This window comes from Ammodytes marinus, assembly GCF_949987685.1.
Source record: "Ammodytes marinus genome assembly, chromosome: 18".
NCBI classification, from domain to species: domain Eukaryota; kingdom Metazoa; phylum Chordata; class Actinopteri; order Uranoscopiformes; family Ammodytidae; genus Ammodytes; species Ammodytes marinus.
Genome location: NC_137222.1, coordinates 17,388,597 through 17,416,521, shown reverse-complemented (window position 1 = coordinate 17,416,521; position 27,925 = coordinate 17,388,597). Strand labels below are relative to the sequence as shown.

General features: G+C 40.7%; 1 protein-coding gene across 1 annotated transcript in view; it reads right to left on the bottom strand.

The window, feature by feature from the left end:
• Nucleotides 1-1,416: 1,416 nt before the first annotated feature.
• The window catches only part of cntfr (ciliary neurotrophic factor receptor), a 219,969-nt gene continuing 193,460 nt past the window's right edge, over nt 1,417-27,925 (bottom strand). The window contains exons 8-11 of the mRNA XM_080046172.1: nt 12,425-12,493; nt 11,988-12,108; nt 5,194-5,320; nt 1,417-3,115 (exon numbers count right to left, since the gene is read on the bottom strand). Of these exons, the coding sequence (XP_079902298.1) occupies nt 3,115; nt 5,194-5,320; nt 11,988-12,108; nt 12,425-12,493 (318 nt within the window). The 3' untranslated portion in view covers nt 1,417-3,114. The remainder of the gene's footprint in view (nt 3,116-5,193; nt 5,321-11,987; nt 12,109-12,424; nt 12,494-27,925) is intronic.

The window sequence follows — 27,925 nt, the reverse complement described above, 5'->3', positions numbered from 1 at the left end:
ACTGTTTCACTGTTGTTGTTTACAGCAGCATGGCCCACAATTTGGTTTAGAAATATGTTCATAGTTTGGTTACAGGATTCTCAAAATAATGTAGTTTTGATGTATGATGATATAATTATTCAATACTATGTTTTGAAAACTAACTGCAGGCTCTGCACATGTAAACAAATCCCCCTTTTCTGAAACGGTATAGTGCACCTTTAAAAAGGGAGCATATCCTCATGCTACACAGTCCCATTCTCCTTTTTTAAAATTACTGACTAAAGCTTTTAATCAAGGATGGTCTTCAATAGATGACAAATCTCTTGAGCAATCTTTCGTGGTGACCTGTGAACAATTGACATGCATAAATTGTGCATAAAGTGGCACAGCTGCAGTAACTAATGATGTAACATAATGTAAGAAGGAGTGATTCAAGTCCATATGTTTTCTGCCTTGCTTGTTACATTGATGGTTATGGGAAAACGGCTATTTGGTCCTTTACAAATTGACTTCAATAGCATCATGTGGTTTCTGACTGCCCAGTTATTTACAGGAGAAGTAAGTGGTGTGGTCCTTTTAGCTAACTTCCTGTCATTGACATGCAGTTAGCAGTCCCCTCCCTCGTCCCCACGTCACCACCACATGAACGCACAGCCGTCTTTGTCCAATAGTGCCACGATGGAGAGCAGCGAGTCATCGTTCACAGGCACAGAGACCCGCCTCTTTATAGCTCTGTCTCCTTATTGGATAAAAACGTGCGGGGATACTCAAAATTGTAACTGGCAATTACCGCCAAGCTGAATGACTGGGAGACCTGCGTTATGAACTGCGCATACTGTAGTTAAGATACATACTGCTTAAGAGATCTAAACCGTGCATTAACAAAAAAAACACTTACTTCTCCTTTAATGTTTGAGCCATGCTATAGTGATGGACATGCTAATCTGCTCAAAATTAGTTAGAATCTTTGTTCACTACATGATACAATCCTCCATATTTTCAATTGGTTGAGACAAATTAATTAATCAATGAAAACGAATCCCCTGGGGTTGACCGAGGATGCATTTTATGATAGAAAAATTCCTAACTGATGCCATTTTAATAGCTGAATAGAATTCTCCCACTTAGCCAAACTGAGTAAAAAAACACTTGCTCTCTGCAGGGTCACAAGTATTGATTTGGAAGACTTGAAACGAAGCAAGAAAGTAAGAAATGATTACATCTGTGTCTTCATGCCAGTTGAAAAGAAGAATGCCCAACCTTGACACCTCATCTCTATCTATTTTCAGTCAGGGCTGAATAACATGGATCACCTTTTTCATAAGAGATGGCCGTGGCATGTTGTGTTCTCACTGTATCCCGTTAGGAAGGCAAAATGAGCACGAGGCAAGAGTGTCATCATTCATTGTGAAATGGTCACATTTAATGGTTGAAACCTGTCATTGTATATACATCTATAAAAAAGACCCCAGGTAACAGGTTTACGACATTCTACTGCTAAATACATACATTATTATTATTATTAAATAATAAACTTTTTGTTCAATGTTAAAGTTACATATCATAGTTTACAAAATAGGATCAAGGAGAATTAAGCCATTATGAACGTCTGAAAAAAAAAAAAAAATCCTATACGCGTGTTTTTATTATTTGTCCATAGAATTAAAAAGAAAAAAAATACAATAAAACACATCAATATTCCTTTTTGAATAACATAATATTAACTGGTGATATTGGCTAATCGAAATATAAACTGCAAAAAAAAAACAAAAAAAAAACATTTTTATTTTATGTTTTTAAAGGCGTCAGAAAGCAGAAAGTGTTTTGTTGTTATTGTATTTTTACAGCACAGAGCGGAATGCAAAACCCAACACAGCTCAAGTATCAATACTGACAATAACCAACTTTATCTTTGTTTGAAAAGAAAGTCGAACCAAAACCCAAATGGCCGGGGGTGGGGTGGGGTGAGGGGGGGGAGCAGAATTGTTCAGTCTCAAATCCACTTCTTCTTTTTTTTTTCTTTCTTTACAATCCAGGTCCTTTCTTTTCCAGTCGCTGAAAGCAGTGTGTGTGTGTGTGTGTGTGTAAAGCTAATTGTCTAAATAAGCCAGACTACCGTTACTGAAGTCTTCAAAGTGTTAAGTCCTCATTTCCAAAAATCGACTCGCTCGGTTTGGCTAGTTTTTTCATGAGATGGTTTCCACGACAAAGGGTTCTTCGGATCCGTCCCCCAATTTTTTCATTCTCAGACAGTTTGAGTCGGTTCCAATGGAGTGCCGTGCACACACACTCGCGCACACACACACACACTTTCAACTTTCCGCTGGTTTTTATAAAGCCACGGCGAAAAAAAGGCAAGACACATAGGCTCCAGGGAAGCTCAGTCAATTGTTTGGGAACCTTTTTGTTAATGGGGGTGGGGGGTTAGGGGGGTTGAAGTTGAGTCTTTGGCATGATGATTTAGCTGTATGGGGGGGCGGGGACTGCTACAACTATACACACAAACACACACACACGCACGCAAATGCTTTATATAGGTGTGTGCTTGTCTGTGCAGTGCTGGAAATACAGGAGAAAGTTAAGAAAATTAAGACTATCAAATGAGCAATAGAAACAAATGAACAACAAAAAAAAGTTAATGAGGAGATTGGATTTTTGAGGAGTTGGATTTTTCTTTGATGAGATTCCCAAACCAAAACTGTCGTCTTGCCAAACACAAGTCTGCTGTGGCCCGTGGAAGCCACCAGGGGGTATTCTAAGACTGTTTAATGTGTATTTCACTTTGCTACTGTTTTGTGGTCGTTTGCTGCTCCCGTTGTTGTTGTTGTTGTTCGGTGGTAGTGAATGGTGATGCGGCTTCTTTTGTTCGAAAAGTTCCTCTAAAGAATTTCTTTGTCACCATTGTAGTCAAAAAAAAAAATGCTGAATCCGCATTGTCATCGTCCGATTTTCACGTCTAAGTAAATCTTGGCAGAGAGTGACTGGAAACTGTGTTGTGATGGACAGAAATGATGGATGCACTGTATCCTCCAGACAATGTGCAAAATAGAAAAAAAGGAACAGCCGTCTCCTCCTCATCCTCCTTCTCCTCTTCATCCTCCTACCGCCGCTGTCAGGAATAAGACATGTACATCTGGAGAAAAGAGGCGGAAACAAAACAATTAGATATCTGAAGCTATAACTTAATTATGTCTGTCTGTCTGTCTGTCTGTCTGTCTGTCTGTCTGTCTATCTATCTACGTATATATCTATCTATCCATCTATCTATCTATCTATCTATCTATCTATCTATCTATCTATCTATCTATCTATCTATCTATCTATCTATCTATCTATCTATCTATCTATCTATCTATCTATCTATCTATCTATCTATCTATCTATCTATCTATCTATCTATCTATCTCAAATTAATGTCCTGTTGTTGTAAACTGAGGTGGAGCATGTTTGAACTTTTCTTTTTAAATGAACAGTTTGATAGCTCAGTACAGTGACACTTGTGAATGATTTACATTAAATCAGGGGAGACATTTTGAGGGGGAATTCTCTCTCTTTGGTGAAAGCACTGTGTGTTTAATCTTTAACCAGGCATCACATTTTATAAACTCCTCACATTTTCATAATCCTTAATCCTTAAAGAAGCCATTTACTTAAACTGACAGATTAAATGTAGGACAGTGGAGTACAAAGCGGAATAATTTCACTCTATATGCTCAGGTAACGTAGTAAAAGTGTGTAATTTGAGTTGTGCTTTATTCAAAAAATTAATAAATTGTTCATGACCCGGAGTTGATAAGAGCGTGTGTAACCGGCACACAATACATTTCCAGTCTGACCTTCTGTAGAGGAGGGGAATTGGCATAGATATTCTTTAAAATAAACCTGGCTTGGTCCATCCTCCAGTGGTTAAAATGAACAGTGGAGATGCATCCATGCTTAATGGTGTTCTATTGCGAGCTGTGTTCGAAACGGCCTTGTAACGTCCTCCCTCTTACATTCTCAATATGCATATACTACATACTGTCTACTTAACGATCGATTGTGTATGCGAGGTTCGTCGGACCGTTTACACTAAAGTATAGAGAAGCAATAAAGAATGAATAAAAAAATAAACTTCTGTGTCGTTTGAAGAGACGCAATGCATTGTGGGGCGGTTGAGTAGGAAAAGCAACCTATCGATCTATACACAAAATCTTCCCGGAAGTAAGTACTCATTCGGGCTTTTTTCGCCTACACAAACTCGCATACACAACCACAACATATTCAAAATTGCATTACAATTAGTATGAATAAGACGTTAGTAGGGCTTTTCGAACACTACCTAATATAAGATTTACTGTAGGTTTGTTCTTCTCTTCATCAAATAGAGAACCAAAGAAACCTTTTCCAGTCAGTTGTGTGATCCATAAACATTCCGTTCCAGGAGCTTCATCTTGGTCAGGACACGTACTATTACTACATGATTTATAGTTTAAACTGAAAAATTAATGAAACGGGACAGCTTTGGATTGGATTTCTTTACCCACAATCCCTATAGGGGGATCTGCGAAAGAAAAAAATATATAAAGAAAGAGCTCCCCATCCTGGCTGGCTCATAAAACAAACTCAACCAATCGGTGTTTTTGCTCTTGTTCTATTAAACATGTGCTGGACATCGATAGACATGCATCGACTTGTCAATACGTGGCTGAATGAATGGCTGTGGTCTTAATCAATTCAAACCACTGAGGGGTTGTAGACTCACCGTAAATGGTGTGTGCATTTGGCTGTGTTCGAAAAGCAGTACTAACGTCCTACTCATACCAATTTTTCCGTCAATTTGACTATGTTGTGGTTGTGTATGCGAGTTTGTGTAGGCGAGACATGCCCGGATGGGTACTTACTTCCGGGAAGATTTTCCGCCCCACAAATAATGCATTGCGTCTTTTCAAACGACACATACGTTTTATTTTTTTATTCTTTATCGCTTCTCTATACTTCAATGGTCCGACGAACCTAGCATACACAATCGATCATTAAGTACACAGTATGTAGTATATACATGTTGTTGAGTATGTAGGAGGGACGACGTTAGTAGGCCATTTCGAACACAGCCTGTGTGTGTGTGTGTGTGTGTGTGTGTGTGTGTGTGTGTGTGTGTGTGTGTGTGTGTGTGTGTGTGTGTGAGTGTGTGTGTGTGTGTGTGTGTGTTTATGTGTGTGTTGTGCTCACCACATGAACAGCAGCAGCATTCCTAAGAGCAAAGGGGAGAAAAAGGTGAGCAGCCTGGCAGCTCTGCCCACAGGAGGCTCGGCCTTTTGTGGTGCGTTGGAGGACGGTATGGGGGAGGTCTTAGTCTCTGTAAAAAAAAACAACAAGAAAAAGGAATCAGAAAACACAATACACCTCTTCACTTAACATACAGTATGTATTAATCAACACCCTTTACATCCTTGATCCTTGAGCCAGACACTGATACACCCAATGACCTTTTTGGGGGAGGCAAAACATCCAATATGTCGTTTGGGATGAAGAATGGTCCATAGGAAAGTGCTCATCATATCAGGAAGAAGCGAACAGTTAAAAAAAATGGAAAAATACAGCGGCGAGAGTTTGAAATCAATTCTAATCAGCCGGCGCAATCAATAGTGGACTTGTCAAGGCAGTTATGAAGTGAACTGGACAATGGGGGGGAGGGCGGGGGTGATTCTCATTCATACAGAAGTAAGTCGCCTGTGGGGAAACGGAGGAGGACAAAGACAGGAGCTAAAAAAGATGGATACAAAAATTGAGGTAAAATCCCAGAGATGTAAATGCATCGCAGCAGTTAATAGATAGCTGTATAAATGACGATACAATGCACACTTAAAACCTACCATTTAACACAGCCATTATACACAGTACTTGAATGTGCAGCACAGAACCAGAGCAAAACATATAAGTTGTATCTTGTAGGTATACATGTAGGTATACGATGACATTCCTTTTACACTGTCTAGATACAAATAAAGAAGCAACAAAAAAAAAGGATATCAAAAATTCACACGTATGAGGCTGGTACTAACGGCGCTCGTATATAAATATGATCAATAATACATATTCTGAAAAATGACAACGTGCTTGAGCGGATTTAAGTGCTTCCGTTTGGTTTTTACATTGCTTGACAAAATAGAACCGTCACCGTTGAATGTTGTATGACACAGTGTGCCATGGCTACAGCGCTGCACAATAGATGTTAAATCATGTGTGCACTGTTTGTTTGTAGACCCAATGTAGAACCCAACAGCATTTCAATCTTTCTTTATTTTGATTGTATTTATTTTTCTTTTACTGGAGAGCGAATATGATTTCCCTTCTCCTGTCAATGAATGACTGCATAGTGTTAATACTGGGTGTGTTGGGAGTGGGGAGAGATATTAAAAGAAAGCAGCCAGGTGTGAAATAGCCAAAGAGAAAGACAGAGAGAGAGAGGCAGAGAGAGAGAGCAAGAGAGAGAACGAGGACACATTTAACATGATAGGCAGCTCAGTGCAATGCCAGCAGGAAAAACATTTTGCAAGTTTAGAGTGGATAAGAAGAACAAAAAAAAATAAATCCAATAATGCGATACTGACGAGGAGAGACACGTTATGGCGTGAACGTTGATGTAACAAGCTAGTCGGGGACAGGTGGAGACAGGGACACGAGGCAGCAATGAGAGGACGAGAGAGAGGATTGATAAACGAAAGAATGATGGGTAAAAAATAAAGAGGGAAGTGAAGTTTAATGAGATTGCATTTGCTGCATCACTTGATCTGTAACTACCGTGTGTGTTTATGCTAATATGTTTGTACGTCTGAGGCTTTATACCAGTGAACAAGACATGAGAATGTGTCAATGCAGCATCTGAGATCATCTATATTTTAGGCGCATGCTAATACTGATTTGAGCAGGGATTTAAGGTATTCTGCTTTGTTACTTTCTTTGTCAGTTGTTAGCCCACTCCCATTTCTAAGTTTTCTTTCTTTACACCAATGGCCCATGGATAAATAAACAATGTTGTTAAGTGTGTCTTATTTATGACTGTAAGGTTTGTTGTGGTTTTCAAAGTCATGTGTTTTTATAAAGCTGGTTTTGGGGGGGGGGGGAGAGGATATGCTCTAGTCTACACCCAAAGGAGAAATCAGAGGCGCCAAATCGGAGCTGTAGCACATACAAAATGTTTCCTTGTCGCAGTAAATAATACACTAAATTCATACAAAATGGATTTGTATTTGTGTGCATTTTCCGGGGTATCTTCAAAAGTTCAATGTTATCTTTCTCTTAGCCGTTAGCGATGCACACAGCTATTAACACACAGAGGGAAACCTCATTGGGAGTCATACTGAACCTCTCTCTGTACTTTTTTTAATATTTACACAGGCATGTGCCGTTGACCTTTTATCAAAAAACTGACATTTTTCTAACTCAGTTTCTTCATTTGTTTATGGTTAATTCTCCTGGGCGATGCCAATGCCTATTCAAGCCTTGGAATGGCTCCAACTATATATGCCAGACGCCTAACATTATCAGTCGTGAAACTGTATCAGACTTTTCTTAGTTAACTCGACGTCATTGTAAATGAGGGTCACCCCTCAATTAGTCTCTCGAGGATAAATACAAGTTAAATGAAAATGAAATAGTTCTAGAAACACCTGAAATATTCCTATAAATGTCCTATAAAATGGAACCTTAAAACATCCCGGCATTAACTTCCTACATTCAGCTGTGGTGGTGGCCTTCTGCTTATTCAGCACTTGTGTTGCATTGCACACATAAACATAATCTTGTTCTGGGTGGACAGGCCTTTTGAAACAGAGACTTAAAGCATGTATAAATAGTTGGAGACATGAAGGATATTAAGAAGTGATATCTGCTGCTGCCTTGCTCGGTGGTAGACAGTGTCCAGTTTCTGTCTCACAGATTTGGGGCGAGGCAGAAACGTATATCTTAAGAGATGCTTGCTTGCTACACACACTAAAGATGGCTGCGACTTTTTTTTAAGCCGATCTCTTTTTTCACTGTATGCAAGTTGCTAAGCCATCGGACCAAACATCGAGAACTGGATTTTCGCAAATGTCATCTGTCTATCACTTTTTCGCTTATCCTTTTTGATATGGCTGCTGGGATACAGAGCAGCAGACACTTCACTGCCTCTATAGCTACTGTGTAAAGATTCTGCTATTGCTGATAAATAAACTGAGACATACAAACAAACAACAGATGGCAAGGAAATGTGGCAGATAAGGCAAGATGAGAGATAGACAGCGAGGATAATGGAAAAAAAACATAAAGGAGTAACTGTATGTTTAGACTGTGTGGGCTAATACACAATCAATAAGTCGTTAACAAACCAGGCTAGACCAAGGAAAAGTCTAGACCACTTGGCTAGACTTGTGTTTTTACCGGTGCACTGGTGGACCGTTGGAGATCTGGTATTTTTCCCCTTGTTTACCTGCTTGTGTCATTCTACTTCACAAGCTATTTTTTTTTTCGAGTTTGAAATGGATACATATTAAATAAATCATTGTTTTTTTCTTTTTTACATTTCTGCTTAATAAATGTGGGGAAAAAAGTGGATGCATGCTACTGTTGCCGTGGCAGCGTCACATGAATTATTTGGTATACGGATTACAACAGCTTTGCATTGGAGTCCAGTTGATACATCTGTGGCCGTAAGTCTTCATTGCATCTTTTCTCTAAGGTAACTTAGTGGCATAATGTCAGTAAAGTAGACGTAAGAAATGTAGGAGTGAGAGCAAGCGTGAGTACGACATATAAGTAGATTGAGAGGAAAGAGGGAAGAAAGAGAGTGAAAAGGAGAAAGAGAGATACAGAGAGAGAGCAGGACAAGGAGAGAGAGAGAGAGAGAGAGAGAGAGAGAGAGAGAGAGAGAGAGAGAGAGAGAGAGAGAGAGAGAGAAGGGGAAACAGAGAGGCCACAGCTGGACAGAAGAACAGGCATGAGGAGAATCCCAACAACCTACTGTTCTTGCCCTCAGAACAGAATAATGGAATAATACACGGTGTACTGAGTCAGTGTTCTTGTTTGTGTGTGTGTGTGTGGGTGTGTGTGTGTGTGTGTATGTGAACACTGTCTGCTATCACTGCCTGTGTTTGTGTGTATGTGCATGCCTCTTATGTGTGTGTGTGTGTGTGTGTGTGTGTCTGTGAGGGAGTGTTACAAACAGGCTGCATGTTTGTTGCTTGCTGGTTTGTATGACGTGTTTGTGTGTGTTTTTCTATGTATGCGTGTGCTCGCTCGCCTTAAACACGTATTGTGTGTGTACTGTGCGACGATCAGTGTGCAGTGCTGCCCGTAACCAAAAGGAGTCACTGTTGGACTGTTGAGTGAAATGTCAATGGGCACAGGCAGAGAGAGAGGGAGAAAGACTGGGAGACTGTCACACTATCATTTCCTTCTAAGAAAGAGTTCACAAATTGGGTTCATGTTGCCGCTAAGTCACAGTTTCAGGTACATTCTTGACTCCTTTGCCTTATATTAACCTGTGAGATGTAACTGTAATGTTGCGCAGATGATAAATACAATTTATTTATTTGTTCAGCCCTGTGCAACACCAACTTTCACCAATCATAGGATTATGCCATCTCCTCTATATGGTGCTTTAAAAAAAATGAGTCTCAGTCAATTATGTAATATGGGTCATATTAACGTAATAACTGCCAATAACGTTATCGTTTTTCAGATTTGAATGTAGTCAAAGCTGAGAATGTAGTAACTTGCCAATAACCTAATGACTTTTTTCCAATAATGTATGTTACATTCAGCAGCACATTTGACGCTCAATAAGTAACACGTTATGTCTCGGTGGGTCAACATGTACAAAATAAAGAATGGTAGAAACTACAGGCAAACATTTTATATGGGATTATCTATTGAACTATGTCTTCTTGGCCAACACGTGCTATCATTTATTCACTGTGAGGTTGGCAGACTCCAAGAGCAGATAGCATAAAGTCACTGCTGCCAAGAGTCAGTCTGTCACATCCTGCCCTGGGAAACCCACATCATATTATTTAGATCAAGCATTGCCACTACATGACAAGAAAGCAAGTAAGAGGAAACTGTTAGAACAGGTTTTGGTAAGTAAGGAGATATCAGTGGAAGTAACTGTCAAAAGGGGTTTGACTGTATTGTTGTGTGTTATTTGTGTGCTCTCCAAGGCCTGTAATATTATATAAAAGGTGCTCGGAGGAACTTTTAGTTTGTGTTAATTATTGCACCCCCTTTGGACAAAAGCGGTAGTGTTTTTACCATGCCAGCTGCTGTTCCTGGGTGAGCGAACCCATTAAAAACGCAGTAAGAAAAACTAATATTCAATGCATTGCAATTCATTGACATCAGGCCTATGGATGCCCAGCTTAATGTTTTCCTTTGTCCACATGAAATGTCCCACTGAAAATTTCCCCACTGTGGAACTAACAATCTTATCTTTATCTTATGCACTGACTGGAAGCCAATACACCCTATTGTGGCACATTCTTCAGGACCGGTGCTTTATTGATGATAAGCACCAACATGTTAACCTGTAGTGTAGCAGATACGCTTTGGAATTGACAATCAAATAACTGTGGGCAGTCTTTGTATTGATGTTATCTAGTGATAGGGTTACAGTTAAAGTTAAAACCAACTGTTGCCACCCACAACACAGCACTAAATCAAATTTTGTAGCAAAAGTGTTACTCGAAATTCGGTTTGAATATTATGATACATTATTCACCCGCATGATACAAAAGTGCTGGCTAAGTGTAGATGAATATTCACTATATTTGCAAACAATCTCTGGAAGATTTACAAACAAAAAAAAGCATAAATTGTTATAAAAAAAAAACCTGTCCACGTATATCCATTGATTCATTCAAAATGTGCCCGGACCATTTGTTGCTTCTTTTTTTTCTATTCCATCAAGGTTGGATGGATTGGCATGCACAGAGGAGGAGAAGTGTTCAGATGTGGAATGGATGTCTTATTGTTCAGGGACCATCACAGAGAGATTTCGAAAAAAGATTGACAAGCTAGCCCATCCTTGATCTCTGCTACACATGCCTGAAGGGCTGCTGAATGATACTTCTCCAGAGATGTATTTCTTTTTTTGTTTTGTGTGTCCTTGTAAGTTTGTGCATGTGTTGCTGTGTATGTGTGTGTGTGTGTGTGTGTGTGTGTGTGTGTGTGCATGTGTTGCTGTGTATGTGTGTGTGTGTCAGGGGGAAAAAAAGATTGATATGAAATGAATTTAAAGTTAAATTACCATTTCATCCCCATGCATAGAAAACCCTGGACACTTTAGTGTTGCTATCTGGTAGGTGAGGTTGTAAAAGAGACGTGAGAATTTTTTTTAAAAAGAGGATTTTTTTTTCCCTTCCCCGAGGCGGTGTTCACAGACTGGTTGATGTGTGTCGATTTGTCTGGAGGCTGTTGGATCTTATAGCTTTTAAGCCGCGATAAAAGTGCAGGGCTATCAAACGCTTAGAGTGTACTCAATTTAATGATAAAGAAAAAGTTATTAATCAGACTTCATTTCACACCTTACTGGTTTTTTCCCTGGAAATTGACTGTGTGACAGCCGCGAGCACAAAGAAGAAAATGCTATGTTATTATCATTCTGATTTATCCAGCTGATGAACTATGTGGTTTTATATTTTAAACCAAATAGTGTTATAGAAAATTACAGTTTTAATATTACTGCATATAGTCAGTCACATTAAAGTCCTTTAGGCCACTCTACCTGATGACCATTGCTTACTCAAGAAAAGCAATGTCAATACATGTGTAAGCTACTGTTACATGCTTATTTGCATTAAGACTTTCTCATATTTTAACATCATTCTTAAAGGTGTAGTCAGCAATTTTGGAGAACGCTCGTTGTCAAAATCTGTGAAAAAACAATCCAGTGTCAATACACAGCCTAGGCTCTGTAAACCGGTATGTACACAAAGGGTATCTAAACCATAGCTAGCTGTGAATGTGTGACTGTGGCTGTGACCTACCGGTAGGGAAGTCCACTTCAGTTGTGGAGGTGATGGGCACAGGGTCTTCAATCCAGGGAGTAGCATGGACAGCAACACTCCAGTCACTCCATGTTCCAATCTCTGTGTCCTTAGCAGCCACCTGTTGGACAAAAGGACAGTAGTGAGTGGACGTGTTGATTTATATATGTGTGATTTTCCATTACACTAAGTCGGTTCACATACAGTTATTATGGAACATAAGGCTCCATTCCTTCTGTTAAATTTGTAGGACATTTCAATCAATTGAGGTCAAGACATGAACTGCATACGTCAGATCATTTTGACATTCTTCCATGTTTTACCCCCACCAAGTGATATATTTCTGGAACAAATGTAAAATAATTTACTATGATAGGTTATGTTTCCTTTGTTAGATGGCCTTGGATGACTTGGCTCGAAAGCCTTGGAGGTGTTACCTGGATGATGTATTCCTTGCCGGCGTAGGCATCGGTGATGGTGTGGGAGGTGCTGTCAGAAAGCTCCACCTAAACAGCCAATAGAAACAGACAGGGTGGTTAGTACAGGAAGCAGCACACTTAAATACAAGTGAATGGAGTTAGAGGGGTGATGATTTATAGTAACGTTGTCTAACTTATTCTTCAAGCAAGTTAACAAAACAGAATTATCTTTGAATACAATGTTATTTTACACAGCATTCTGAATGTCCCAAAGTGATATACAATGATCCAACCCTGACGAATCATGACAACTATCTGCTAAAAAGAGGCAGTTTTGAGGTCCGGAGTCAACCTTCAGTCTAAAAGTCCTACCCTGTCTACTCGTATAGCTCTACCTATAAATTATTATCTCAGCACAGCATTCCTTGCCTGGGCCTTTTAATATTTTATGGTGCGTATATTCAGCTACAGAATACAGTTTTTATTCAGTGCTCACTTATTTACAACACACCTTCCATCATCTCCTTGCGCATAGGTCAAGTCTGCTTGCTTTATCCTCGCAGTGTTTTACATTGCACTGTTGAATTGATTAAACCCTGACGCCCCAACACACACACACACACACACACATATGTACGCACACACACACACACACACACACACACCCATCCGCGCAAACTACGAGTGGCATAATTGATGATTATAGCAGAAAGCTTTGGCATCAATGCCCGCATGATTTTATAACACAATGTAATGCATGCCAACATTTGAAAGCCTTTTGTGCACACTTTAATCTGCAGAGCGCAACAGAGAGTGAACCAAATGTTTGAGTCATTGGGGAGTGCACGAGAGAATGATTTGCTGCATCTCTGTAATTTACGGTTAGTGGTGTGTGTGTGTGTGTGTGTGTGTTTGTTTGCCTTTGGACTGTGTCTGATAGGCGGAAAGGGAAAAAGAAGGGGAAGAAGAGGGTGCTGCCTTTTGGAATCCTAAAGTCGAATTAAATGATTTAGTGAAATGCCGGTTGCCTTCTGTTCTGCAGGCTACCAGTGCAACAGGACACAAACTCACTCACACACACGCAAGCAAGCAAGCACACACACACACACACACACACGCATGCACGCACGCACAAACACACACACACACACACACACACACACACACACACACACACACACACACACACACACACACAATTTCAATCAGTTTATTTCAGATTATCCTGTTGACTCTTGACTCTAAAGCACAGACAGAGTTGAGTTCATTGTGAACCTCAATGTATCACCGTGCAACAAATGTAACCTAAAATGGCATATGGTGAACATAAAATCGCAAGCATATAGTGTATATATATATATACTGTATTCAAAGCCTATAAACTGGAGTGATGTAGGCCAGGCCAGGAGGGCTTTATCAGGAGGCAGACAGGCTGCAAACAAGCCAACAGTTTGTTTGGATTATCTAAACTGCTGCTCTAAACGATTAATGATGAAAATGAAGTGCAAAACTACAATGAAAATACCTAAGTTGTGATCAAACAAAAAGGGTTCATATACTATTCTTTAATACCTCTCTCAAGACCAAATCATTTCTGACAAACACCAGCTGTAAACCGAGCCTTCCGATTGGAGTTTCCCCTTTGTTTTTTTCAGCGTGTGCAAAGAAAAATCTGGAGTCTGATCCGACAAAATAACCCCCTGGTACATCCCCACTGTGTCTGTGCCTCTTCCTCTGTCTGTCTTCCTTGTAATCTCTCTCTCATCGCTCTCAACCCTTTCCCTGTAAAGTTGACCCTTTCTGTTTTCAACTTTTTTGCCTCGCTCTCTCACAGCCCCTGTCTGCTCTCATTCCCTGTCTCTCGCCCACTCTCCCCTCTGTTATGGAAGGAAGTTCAGGCTTTATCTGCCTAACCGAGCGCTACATTTACAGGCTTAATTTCATTAGTGGAATGCAATAACAGCGTTGTAGCGAGCATGTGCGCGTTGCATGTTCCTGTGTGAGTGATGTGTGTGGATATTCTTTAGAATATATAGCGTTTTTTTAAGTGTGTGTGTGTGTGTGTGTGTGTGTGTGTGTGTGTGTGTGTGTGTCAACAGACGTATGTGTGTAGCAGCCTTTGAGGCTAGATCTTCCACTGTTTATATGCAGTCCAACTAGCGTATCCGAGCATAGCTTCCATCAGCATTCCTTCCTAACTCTAATGTGTGTGCATGTGTGTGTTTGCATTCAAATGTCTATGGTGTGAAGGCTTGTGAAAGTTCAGCCATATACACAACGTACATCACTTTGATTCTGTGTGGTCACGTTAAATCTGTGCCTCAATATTTTTGCCTGTGTGTGTGTGTGTGTGTGTGTGTGTGTGTGTGTGTGTGTGTGTGTGTGTGTGTGTGTGTGTGTGTGTGAGAGAGAGAGAGTGAGTGAGTGAGTGTGAGAGTAAAATAGAAAAACACTTGAATACCAGTTTGGGAAAATAGGCCTCCCTACATTTGTGTTTGTGTTTCTTTGTACGCACATGTTTACGCTCATGTCAGTACATGTCTGTTGCATTTTTGGTTTGCGTTTGCAAGACTCCATGTATGTGTGTGTGTGTGTGTGTGTGTGTGTGTGTGTGTGTGTGTGTGTGTGTGTGAGTGTGTGTGTGTGTGTGTATGCGTGAGTGTATCTATCATGCATGTGTGTGTGTATGTATGTATTTGTGTGAGCATACATTTGACTATTATGTGGAGGAGAATATGGAGTAAACAGCTTGCAGATAAACATTTCCACAGAGATTGATGTGCTGCTGCTTTGCCAAGTGGCTAAACAGGGAGCAGTGAGAGAGCAGCACTTAATATCACGTACTAGAGGGAGTGGTAGGGCTCCGAGAGAGGAGGGAGAGAAGAGGGGAGATGGATAGATAGATAGATGGAAAGAGGAGATGCATTTTGGAGAGGCTGTCGCTTTTGGCTGCCAAAAAAACACTGTCGTATCATTCACACTGCAAGACCAAGCCTGTGTGTTGTGGCAGTGGTGGTGGTGAAGAGATTTATGTTTACTTGTTGCTCTGCGTGCGTGTGTGCATGCGTGTGTGTGTGTGTGTGTGTGTGTGTGCGTGCGTGTGTGCGTGTAGGCTTATGTTTCATATGTATCTGTAAAGCTGAGGCATTGTAAACAAAGCTGTTTAGAGGGCGTAAAACAAATTCACTTTTTCAGTGTTCATAAAGTGTGTAGTTGTGACTGCGAGCACCTATTTGTGAGTGTGTAGTAGTTCATCCACACACACGCACGCACAGGCACACGCACACACACACACACAGCCACCCCCTAACACCCAAATATTTACCTTACCATAATCATGTCCCTTCCAGTTACTGTAAATATATTGTATTTACTAACCCCAAGATTTAATATGATAATGATAATAATAAAGACTCCACCCAAATGGATTGGCCACAAAATGGCCTATTTGGTCAGTAATGATTCCTAAACGTCCTCACCCTGGAGAATATTCCCCATTTCATGCATAAACACCATATGCCTGTTCATTGTAAACAGCATTATGTGAGCATGAATGTTAAACAAAGAACTCAAATTACTGCATGGATCCACAGTAGCATCACACCTGGATTTTATAACCCCTAACCCCTGTGCACCGGAATGCAAATGCATTCTTGCTTCCTCTTTATTAAACCGAGTTCAACATATTTACAGAAAAGGGACTCAACAGGGGAGTCTTCAAACTGAAACCGTTGAATAAACATTTTATTTGGCTCAAGATTCAACCATTTAAAAAGACAAAAATGTAGCCAGCTAGCCCCCTCAGCTAGAGTGACATTGCAAAAGTAATTCAGATTAACATAACTGATGCTGGCAGTAAACACAGTGCAATTATAGCATTATCTAGCTAACATTGCTAACTCTGGCTCGTCACATTGACACTGAGTAATGAACGTAGCTCACAACCTCGCTAGTTCCGTAGCATTGGTGTAGTCAAAGGACATACTAGTTTCTTTGTGTTTGTGTTTATTTTCACCAGCAGCTAGATATTTAATTGGTGAACGCTGAGCTAACAGGGGCTAAGTGGCTAAATGTGTTAGAGCTTCCTTTCTTAAGTTCTAAAGAAATTATTAACTTATTGTTTCATTTAGCGTATATATGTGTCACACAATTTAAATAATGTGGTTATTTCACAATGCCGTATTGGTTCATGTATGTTGCACACCGTGTAGGGCTCCATCAGAGTGACTCTTTGTTATAGCCTACACCACTGATGACATATGTGCAAAGGGAGACCCAACAGATGTGTTCCCTTTAGATATCATCAAACTGGGATGTTCAATGCATTCCAGGTGTTCCTTTTGTGAAGAGGTGTCAAGTTGTAGACACATTCCTTAAGCGGCCTCACCTATACTGTGCGTTTAAGCTTATCATTTCCATAAGATGCCGTATGACATGTACTCGCTATGGATTACATGTGTGGGTGGAGATCAATCATGACAGCAAAGGACAATGGAGTGAGTGGTATGGGTCAGTAAACCTTCATATGGAACTGATACACTGTGGACTGTGGCAAAAATAAAATAGAACTGGATATGTTGTTTGCGATATACAGTAGATAGTGAAAAATATATAAGATCAACAACTACAAAATGGTAACAATGTATTTTTTTTTAAAGTATTATTAGTATAGGGCCACGATGCAACATTTACTAAATAATTAAAAAGAGACTCGGAGTGAGGATGAGATGAGGGAGAGAAGCTTAGTGCCACACACACACACACACACACGCGCACACACACACACACGCACACACAGACACACACATGCACGCACACACGCACACACACACACACACACACACACACACACAAACTCCCCAAGAGTCCCAACACAAATCCAGACAATACGAGGGGCATAGCGAGGAGACGTGAACATTCCTAAGGGATGGCATAAGGAACTTGGAATAAGAGAAGTGACCCTTTACTTTTCAAACATCCTTTTTTTTCCCACTTACTTCCTTTCTCTCTCTCTCTCTCTCTCTCTCTCTCTCTTGTTTTGTCTACCTCCTAGAGTCCTCGTTTTTTCATCGTCCTTCAAGCATTATTATATATCTTGTACTTGTGTATACTGTTGCAAAAGAAAATCTCAAATAACTTTCCCATAGTGATCAATGGAGTTTCATCTGGAAAACTCCAACTGAGCCTTATGATTACAAAAAAATAACATTACATATTCCGGTAGATTTCCAACCCACATAACACATACAGTATAGGACAAACCATCATACATGTTGTGGGTGAAAGGTTGGGAATGAAATAAGAAAAACTGTGATGAAAATGAGAGGAAAAAAATGTGAGAAACGCAGAGATGCAAAAAGAAAAAAGAAGAAAAAAGACAGTTAGTGAAAGCAAAAGAGACGGAGAGAAAAGCAGAGAGAAGGAGACTTGGAGAGAATTGGCGTCGGTGGTCAGATCTAATCCAGTGAGCATGTCTGTTGTCCTGGAAAGGAAACCCAATTATATGGCACTTCCACTGGCCCGATGGCGCTCTGTGTGTGTGTGTGTGTGTGTTGGAAGCACTGAGAAGGTTGGTCTCATTAGGTTGACTGACGGCTCCTATTTTTCCACCACGCACTCCTTCCCTTTGAGAACAGACACACACACACACCCACACACACACACAAACCCACACACACACACACACACACACACACACACACACACACACACACACACACACACACACACACACACACACACACACACACACACACACACACACACACACACACACACACACACACACACACACACACACACACACACACACACACACACACACGCACGGAAACGCCAAATCCAGGGGTAATTTCTCAGACAGTATTTCCCTCTGTGAAGCCCCCAATTGCCACAGCATGCAATTACTGTAAAAGGGAGCTAAACCCCAACAGCCGATCAAAAATCACCAAACTAGACCTTGCACCTTTTAAAAAAAAGGCATGTGGGAGATTCAACAGCACAGCGGCGGCGGAGGGGATTTTACATAAACGTCTGGTGAATGCTGTCATGCCGCTGTGTCAAAGATGTCACTCAAATATAAAATCTGAATCAGAATTGGTCCTCTCCTTGCTATAGTTTCCATTCGGTTACAAGTCTTTAAAAGGCCTCCTGTCATGTCACTAAACGGTTTGTTCTCTTCCAATAACTCTAGGGTCGTTGAATGCCGTGAAAAAAACTAAGATTATACTTGACTGTACGGTACCCTGTACTATGTTACCTGATCTGCCTTTTCATTCAAAACATTCCAAACAGTTCACAGAGTAAACGGGGAAAAGAAAAAGGAAAAATCTGCATAGTTTCCGGGCGACCTGCCCAATGTAAGTTAGGAAAGGGCTACAACCCCCCTCCCTTGACCCTGCCCAGGTTAAGCGTATGCACCTATATATGGCTGGATGAATTTCCGTTTTCTTTGTCAATGATTTCTGCATTTAAAGAGCTTCTTTATTCTGAGAACACTTTGCAAGGCACTGAAGAGTTGCACACTGACCCACTCTCCCATACATCACTGGCTTGCACACTAGAAAGCAGACTTGAAGGTAAACTGTAGGGTCTGGGGACAGCTTCAGTGTGCACTTTGGACGACCGTCAACTTTGCAACGACTGAACGACACGCTCCGCTGGAAGGATACTGTCACCCCTGTCAATGCTTCATTCTAGGATAATTTAAGCTCTGGCAGCAACATTTGAAATAAATAGGGTGTTTACTTGGCTCGCTGCATAAGAAATTCTGCAATTTGATGTACAGATTGCATTTGCATCAGTCCATTAGACTTGGACTGGGGTTGTTATTTTGTTTTTCTGTGATTTTTTTTGCCAACTACAACAACAACTTTATCAAAGCTATATTGCATAACTTTTTCATATAAATGAATGTCGGTCACATTCAATCCATCGCCAATGGAGTTGACACAAAGTTCATTAAGCCTATCAGCTATGCAAAACCTATTTCTGTATTTCTAAGTATGGCATGGTTTACTGGACCTACAGCAGAAGGTATACAAATCCTGCACGATCATGTAGATGTGCCAATAGTGTTAGTGTAATTACTCTCAATATCTCATAGGGGAGACATAAGTTACACACTATAGCTTTAATAGTGTGCTGTTTTTTCAGACAATCAAAACCATACGGAAAATGACAACAACATAAAAGCATTCATTATTACAAACGTGACAGTGTAAGTTGAGAAAGAAAACATACATCAAATGTTCCAAATTCGATGAAAACAGCACTTGGGTGAGCAGCACTGTATAATAGTCATACTGCAGAAGTTATTGCTGCACTCTCCAACGCTGCCTCCTTATTTCAATCATTTGTCAGAAGGCCTCTAATCAAATCATCGGTCTCTCACTCAAATCACCAGATGGACATTTTTTAGAATGCCCCCCCCCCCTTCTCTTGTTGCAACCCACACAGTGATGCATAGAGGAGATAAAGCTGAAGCTGACAGATTACATGATGAGTGGTGCAACTTCTGTACGCCGGCTCTAACTACTATACCACCAAAGAGAGCAGTGCTACCACTCATCAAAAGTCATCGCCTGTGGGCAAAAATAAAAAAAATAAAACTTTCTGTCAATTTTTCATAAATGCCTCAAAAAAGTAGAGTGTTGGATGCACTTTGAGCATAATAAGGACAAACCGATACTCACAACTCTTCCTACGCATAATGTTTTTTTTTTAGAATACCGAATGTATTTTTCCATAAAAACATCTCGTAGAAGATTCACACTTAGCTCAAATAAGCAATTCAACACACCAAACCCGTATCTACCTTGCTGTGTTCTGATTTTGTCAAATCTTGACAAGCTCTGGCGGCTTCCATGCTTCATTTAGTGACCGCAATGTTCATCCTATCAAAGCTTTATTGGCCATGAGACACACGACCCCCAAGATGAGGTCAATGCAGTGTGTGTGTGTGTGTGTGTGTGTCTGACAGCCCGGACAGGATTGACATGCTGATATAGAAATCAATAGCAACAGAGGAGAGGGCAGTGGCCCCATTCATCTTAAGTCACCCTACAAACAAAGACCTCTAAAGCAAGCAGATATACAAAACAATAAAATACCCCAATGCAATCTGGGAAACGCACACAAAAAGGAAACTGTCTTTATTGCTAATAGGATGGGAACACAATCTGTTTTTATATAAAAGGATATACTGTACAGTATATATATTTCTATTCTTATTAGATTGTGTCAAAATGTAGAAAATACCCATAGCCGATCTACAGCGCGTCTGTGTGTATGTTTGTGTAAATGTTAAGAACACCATTTGACTTTAATGTATTTCGACAGCAGAGCTAAATGATGATGACTTCTATGTGACCCGATTGGATCTCTTCAGTGTGTGTGTGTGTGTCTGTTAGGAGGATGGGGTTTTTGATAAATGATCTGTCCGTAGCAGTGTCCTTTAGATGGGATGCTTTTCCCCAAACAAGGTCTAAACATTTATCATGTGCACCCATAGATACAAATGGATGGCTTGGGGGACGGATGGTTAGATAGCAGGCTTAATGCATGGGTGGAATGAAGGAAGGTAGGATGGATGTATGGATGGATTGATGGATGCGTGGGTGGTGTAGTGTGGGTGAAGGTAAAACCGTGGATTGCTGATATAGGTAAAAGTGGTAGAGCTAGTCATAAAGCATCATTGGAAGGTGGCTCGGTCAGAATTGTGCAACTATACTCAAGGCAAACTAGGAGAACCTTTGACCATAATCACAACCATTATGGCCTCTTCTTCACAGGCTTGAGTTGATTGTAAGGTTCTTCTTTCAACTCATAAGGCCTTGCATGGTGTTGCACCACTTTCTCTATCTGAGCCGATTGCACCATACACTGTAAACTTTGCTCTCTCTGTGCTCTATTTGTTCAATTAACAAAACACAAGTTGGCTTCAGAGCATTTGGACTGGCCTTTAAGTTAAGCTCTTTAAATCAAGGCCCACCCTAGAATGTAGTCCTGTCTATCACCCTTCTAACATCCCTTTAACATTGAAGCTTTTATGTTGCTGTTTTATTTTCAAAGGTGTCTCATGTGCTTGCTGTACACGTCTTTATTCTTTTTAACTGTAAAGTGTATTGCGTCCATGCAGCATGGCGATTGCGCAATTAAAATAAAATTGATTGACTGATTGTGAAAAGGATTTGCAGAGGCTGATTAATCTATTATGCAGTGTCCATCTCTGCATCATTTTCTTTGACATACTTACAACAACAAAAAACATATTCAAAAAACACCACAAACACAACCATGAAAAATCAAATGCACACACCATCCGACAAAGACAAGTTGGAGTGTGCACAGGCAGTACACATAAACAAGTACATACTGTACAGTTTATCTTTGTGAATCTCCGGACAATCACCCACACACACACACACACACACACACACACACACACACACACACACACACACACACACACACACACACACACACACACACACACACACACACACACACACACACACACACACACACACACACACACACACACACACACACACAGCTCTCTGCTCACTATTGATTCATCTAAGTGCTAGTAGGATGAGAGGGACATTTGGCAAACATATAAAGACCATTATGACATGGATGGATGGGGAGGAGGAGGACAGTGTGTTGGCGTAGAAGATAAAGTAAGACAGAGAAGCAGTATTGATGAAGAACATGTTGTACACATGGTTTAAGAGATGGACTGATAGAAGAAAAAAAATGGAGGGATACATAGGCAAATGGCCGGAAGAGGAGAAGCGACAAAGGGATTGAGATGGGAGGGGAATGAGGGCTGGATGGATGGAAGAGGAAGGATTCTAGCGTGTCACACGGAAAGGAGAAAGGAGAAAGAAAACGTGGGATAATTACATGAATGAAAGGCTAAGCTGCGTTTGGCCAAGCGGACACAGATTAAAAAGCGTAGACACATTTGTAGTCCACCTCCCTTCTCTTCTCCGGCGGCTGCTACATTTATTGTCTCCCTCTGTTTGAGTGTCTGTCTCTTACATTATGAGCATTAGTGCTTCTCTGCCCTGTAGCTTGTCTGTATAAAGTATATGGTGGTCGGCTATATGCAGATATACAGTGTGTGTCTGTGCGCACTACTGCAAGAAGTTACATTTAGCCTTATTATAGGTATATTTTAGCCAATTTCCAGTGCAAAACAACTTGTTTCAATATTGATAGAACTAATGACATGAGACTGTCAGGCCTCACTACTGACTTAGTGAGACGGAGAGAGACATGTTGTTGTGTGCTATATGTGCATGTGTTGAATATCTGTTATCATAATATGTATGATATGTGACCGCGTGCGTTATTTGTTATTACATGTACACCGGTGCCTATGCGTGACAGAGCGCTTGGCTAGCATTTGCATGTATATTAATCTTTGTAATTACAGAGAACAGGAACATGTGCGATCATGATTGTGCACATGTACGTGTGTGTGTGTTAGTTTTTCTGCCTCAATGTGTGTGTGTGTGTTTCCTTGCATGTGAGAAAAAAGAGAGAAATGTTTTCAGTCGACTGTGGTTAAGCGTCATTCCCCCGAAGGGCAATTATACTATAGCAGATGCAGTTTAATTTTTTCATAATATTGAGCAATCTGAATCGTGTTTCTTATCACAGTTACTGGACCATTGCTTTAATTGCGCTGAGAGTTTTGAGTTCACGATGGAAACAGCACAAGACAAGGCCATGGGAAAAACACAACATGTACAGGGATACAGAGGTTGTTTTTTTGCTTGCGTGACTATTAGTTTGGATCTTTGATAATTAATTCCTAGATACAGATTAAAGGCATATTGTGAAGGGGCAAAGTGAAGAAGTGTCATGAAGAACTGCAGCCTTTGCAAAACGGAGGTGGGTGGCATAGAGTGCTGGATTATTTGAATTACATCAATTAAGGACTGAAAGCACACACCTGACCAAAACAAAGGAAGTAGCCAAGCTATGTCTGCTGGGATGTGCCCAACTAGGGTATGTGTAATAAAGAAATGTGTTCTGGTAAATGCACACTGTGACATCTTTCACAAGCAATGATGCATGTATGTATGTCCTCATGCATGTATGTTCTCCATAATGTTCCCATATTAAAGGTGCTCCAAGGAACTTTCAGTTTGTGTTCATTATTGCACCCCCTTTGGACAAAAGCGGTAGTGTTTTTACTACGCCAGCTGTTGTTCCTGGTTGAGTGTACCCATGACAAAGGCATTAAGAAAAACAAGGCATTATTTGCCATCAGAGGAAAAATTAGACAGTTTTAGAAATATGGTCAAACTATGTTTCTGTACCAGCCTAATAAAACCATAGCAGGCATCAATAGAAAAAGAAAAAGACCAAATGCGATAACACATTTATGCACATCCTGAAGCAATTTATTAAGTCTTCAGAAGAACAAGTGCTGGTGTGCCTTCTTTGCAAATGCACAACACCCATATCTAAGCTAGTTGCTTTCTTTCTTTGATTTGATCTGGCTGAGATTGCATTTCACATTCCGCAAACATCGTACAATTGAAAGCAATGCTGGTGGGTGACATGGCTAAAAATGAAACTATTTGCAAACCAATCAGAGACTCAAAATGAAGCTCAATTCGCCCTGTTTTTCTATCTGTGGTTATGTCAGTTAGCGAACAATCTATGCTGCTCTTGCTCTATTCGAACGGTTGTTTTTTTCTCAGTTTAGTCTAAAGCCTTTCCATCTCTCTATTTCACCCACTCCTTTATGCCTTAACACATTCCAGAGGTTTCTGCCTCATCTATCTCTCTCGCTCTCTCCTTCCCCTCAAACCATTCATCCATCCTCTCTTTAACTGGAAACACCTTGTAACCGATCGTTTATAAAACGGAACTTTCAAAATGAGCCTCTGGTGCTCACTCTTTCTTCTTCTTGCCTCTTTGATTCATTTACTTGTCTATGTGAAGCTGATGTCGCCCTATGCATTTAGCCATGCTCTTCTCCATACCTCTCTCATCTGCCATACACATTCCACTTTCAATTTCTTTAGAATTCAATAATGTAGTCCTGGGCTTATAGGCTTTATTACATTTTTTTTTTCTTCAAATGCAATAAGCATTTACTTTACTTTCCCCTCTATCCTATTTTTCATCACTCATCCCCGTGCGAGTCTACATTTCAATCACCTGTGTCACTCCATAACTTAAAGTCCAAATGCTCTCATGCATTTATGAACGTCTGCCTCATTTATACATATATATGCTACACACCGCTTCGTTCTCTTGACTTGCATCTACCCCAGTCTGCTATCCATTAACATATAGCTCTCTGATGCACTCCATCCATCTCCACTTCAAAACTTTCCTCTGGTTTTCCTCCTCTCTTTCCTGTCTGTGTTGCCATCACTCTAAAGTATCTGGACCAGTCATCCCTTCATTCCTAGGGAGGATGGATGGTTTCCTCTGGGAGATGGGTCTGATCACACCGCCGCTTTCATTTCTCTGACTCGAAACACATTTCAGAATGTGACATGTGATAGACATCCTCACCCCCGACTTTTGCTCTTTTTTACTGCAAAAAGGTACATTCAATTAGTATTCAGCCCTCCCGAGGCTAGAATTAATGAAGTATATATATATATATGGGCGCCTAATAAACAGGGCATTTTATTTTGGCGACGTAATTAAACTCCGCTCAATTATTTATGTCACGGCTCGATAGTTTTTAAAACCCAAATGTTTTCTAGCAGAGCTTGCCTGCTAAAGTCAAATGCTAAACATTCAAATTAAAGAGTATACTCAGCTATGATTAGCTCTATTAGTATAGAGGTAGCTATCCGCCATGACACATATAAAATGTATACTGTATATATAGTATATACAATGTTGTTGTTGCCTGCTTGTAACATGTATGCCAATGACAGCTGTAGAGGCAAACGGTATGCTAGGTGTCTAAAGGTATTCAAGGACAGACCTGTTAAACTGTCCTTGAATACTAAAGAGAACAAAATAAAGCTGATCTCATCCATATACTTGGTGCCATTTTTGTTTGGAAATGGAGCCTGGCAGTGGCACAAATACATAGGCCACTTCCCTGTTCTTCATGGGCCAGATAGTCTGTACTTCTTCAAAATGTGGAATGTGGACAATTGCAGCGGACACACGTTTTATAGGGCTGTTTGTGTTACGGTGACGACAGGCAGGCAGACAGGCAGGCAGGACCCAAATGCAGAAAGTTTCAAGTGAGGGTAATTTATTGTCCAAAAAAACACAAAAACTCCAGAAACGCAAAATGGCACAAAGGCAAGGCACATGGAACACAGGAACATACAGGGACAGACTCACCAACAGGTACAATGCTCGGACAGGGAACAAAGAAACACTGGGAGTTATACAGGTCCTTCTCATATAATTATCATATTGTGATAAAGTTGATTATTTTCCATAATGTAATGATAATAATTGAACTTTCATATATTTTAGATTCATTGCACACCAACTGAAATATTTCAGGTCTTTTGTTGTTTTAATACTGATGATTTTGGCATACAGCTCATGAAAATCCCGAATTCATATCTCAAAAAATTAGCATATCATGAAAAGGTACTCTAAACGAGCTCTTAACCTAATCATCTGAATCAACTAATTAACTCTAAACACCTACAAAATATTCCTGAGGCTTTTAAAAACTCCCAGCCTGGTTCATTACTCAAAACCGCAATCATGGGTAAGACTGCCGACCTGACTGCTGTCCAGAAGGCCATCATTGACACCCTCAAGCAAGAGGGTAAGACACAGAAAGAAATTTCTGAGCGAATAGGCTGTTCCCAGAGTGCTGTGGGAAGTCTGTGGGAAGGAACAAGTGTGGCAGAAAACGCTGCACAACCAGAAGAGGTGACCGGACCCTGAGGAGGATTGTGGAGAAGGGCCGATTCCAGACCTTGAGGGACCTGCGGATGCAGTGGACTGAGTCTGGAGTAGAAACATCCAGAGTCACCGTGCACAGGCGTGTGCAGGAAATGGGCTACAGGTGCCGCATTCCCCAGGTCAAGCCACTTTTGAACCAGAAACAGCGACAGAAGCGCCTGACCTGGGCTACAGAGAAGCAGCACTGGACTGTTGCTCAGTGCTCAAAGTACTTTTTTCGGATGAAAGCAAATTTTGCATGTCATTCGGAAATCAAGGTGCCAGAGTTTGGAGGAAGACTGGGGAGAAGGAAATGCCAAAATGCCTGAAGTCCAGTGTCAAGTACCCCAGTCAGTGATGGTCTGGGGTGCCATGTCAGCTGCTTGTGTTGGTCCACTGTGTTTTATCAAAGGCAGGGTCAAAGCAGCTAGCTATCAGGAGATTTTGGAGCACTTCATGCTTCCATCTGCTGAAAAGCTTTATGGAGATGAAGATTTCATTTTTCAACAAGACCTGGCACCTGCTCACAGTGCCAAAACCACTGGTAAATGGTTTACTGACCATGGTATTACTGTGCTCAATTGGCCTGCCAACTCTCCTGACCTGAACCCCATAGAGAATCTGTGGGATATTGTGAAGAGGAAGTTGAGAGACACCAGACCCAACACTGTGGATGAGCTTAAGGCCGCTATCGAAGCATCCTGGGCCTCCATAACACCTCAGCACTGCCACAGGCTGATTGCCTCCATGCCACGCCGCATTGAAGCAGTCATTTCTGCGAAAGGATTCCCGACCAAGTATTGAGTGCATAACTGAACATAATTATTTGAAGGTTGACTTTTTTGTATTAAAAACACTTTTCTTTTATTGGTCGGATGAAATATGCAAATTTTTTGAGATAGGGATTTTTGTTTTTTCTTTACTGTTTTGCCAAACTCATCAATATTAAAACAATAAAAGGCTTGAACTACTTCAGTTGTGTGTAATGAATCTAAAATATATGAAAGTCTAATGTTTATCAGTACATTACAGAAAATATTGAACTTTATCACAATATGCTAATTATATGAGAAGGACCTGTATACACACACAAGACCGGGTAGACAACGAGGGACAGGTGAAACACATTAGGGAAGGGAGCAGTAATCAAACAGGAGGGAAACTTGACAGGACATGGGGAGGAACAAGACAGACATACCAAAATAAAACAGGAAACACCAAAACAAGACAGGACAAAGACAGACCATGACAGTTTGAACTGTTCACTGGTTGTTTGCGTAGCTGTGCCATTGGACAAGATTATACATGTTGGTCCGTGTGTACAGTAAGCGTGGTAATGAATTTTGGACGCATCTTGCAGACATTGAGAGATGACAAAATGTACTGCGGCGAGACACTGCACGGCTACGCAGATGTGGAAAGTATAACTTACACGCTTTAATCAATTAGTTCTGTTCTATTGAAATCAATTGATTGATCTGCTATACATGTTAACATTGGCTCTTTTCCTGTTAACCGTTAACCAACCGCTAAGACAAATGGCAGAATCGCAATAATAAAAGTGTTCACAGGTCCATAGGTGATGGGTTAATACAGCCCCCCCCCCCCCCTCTT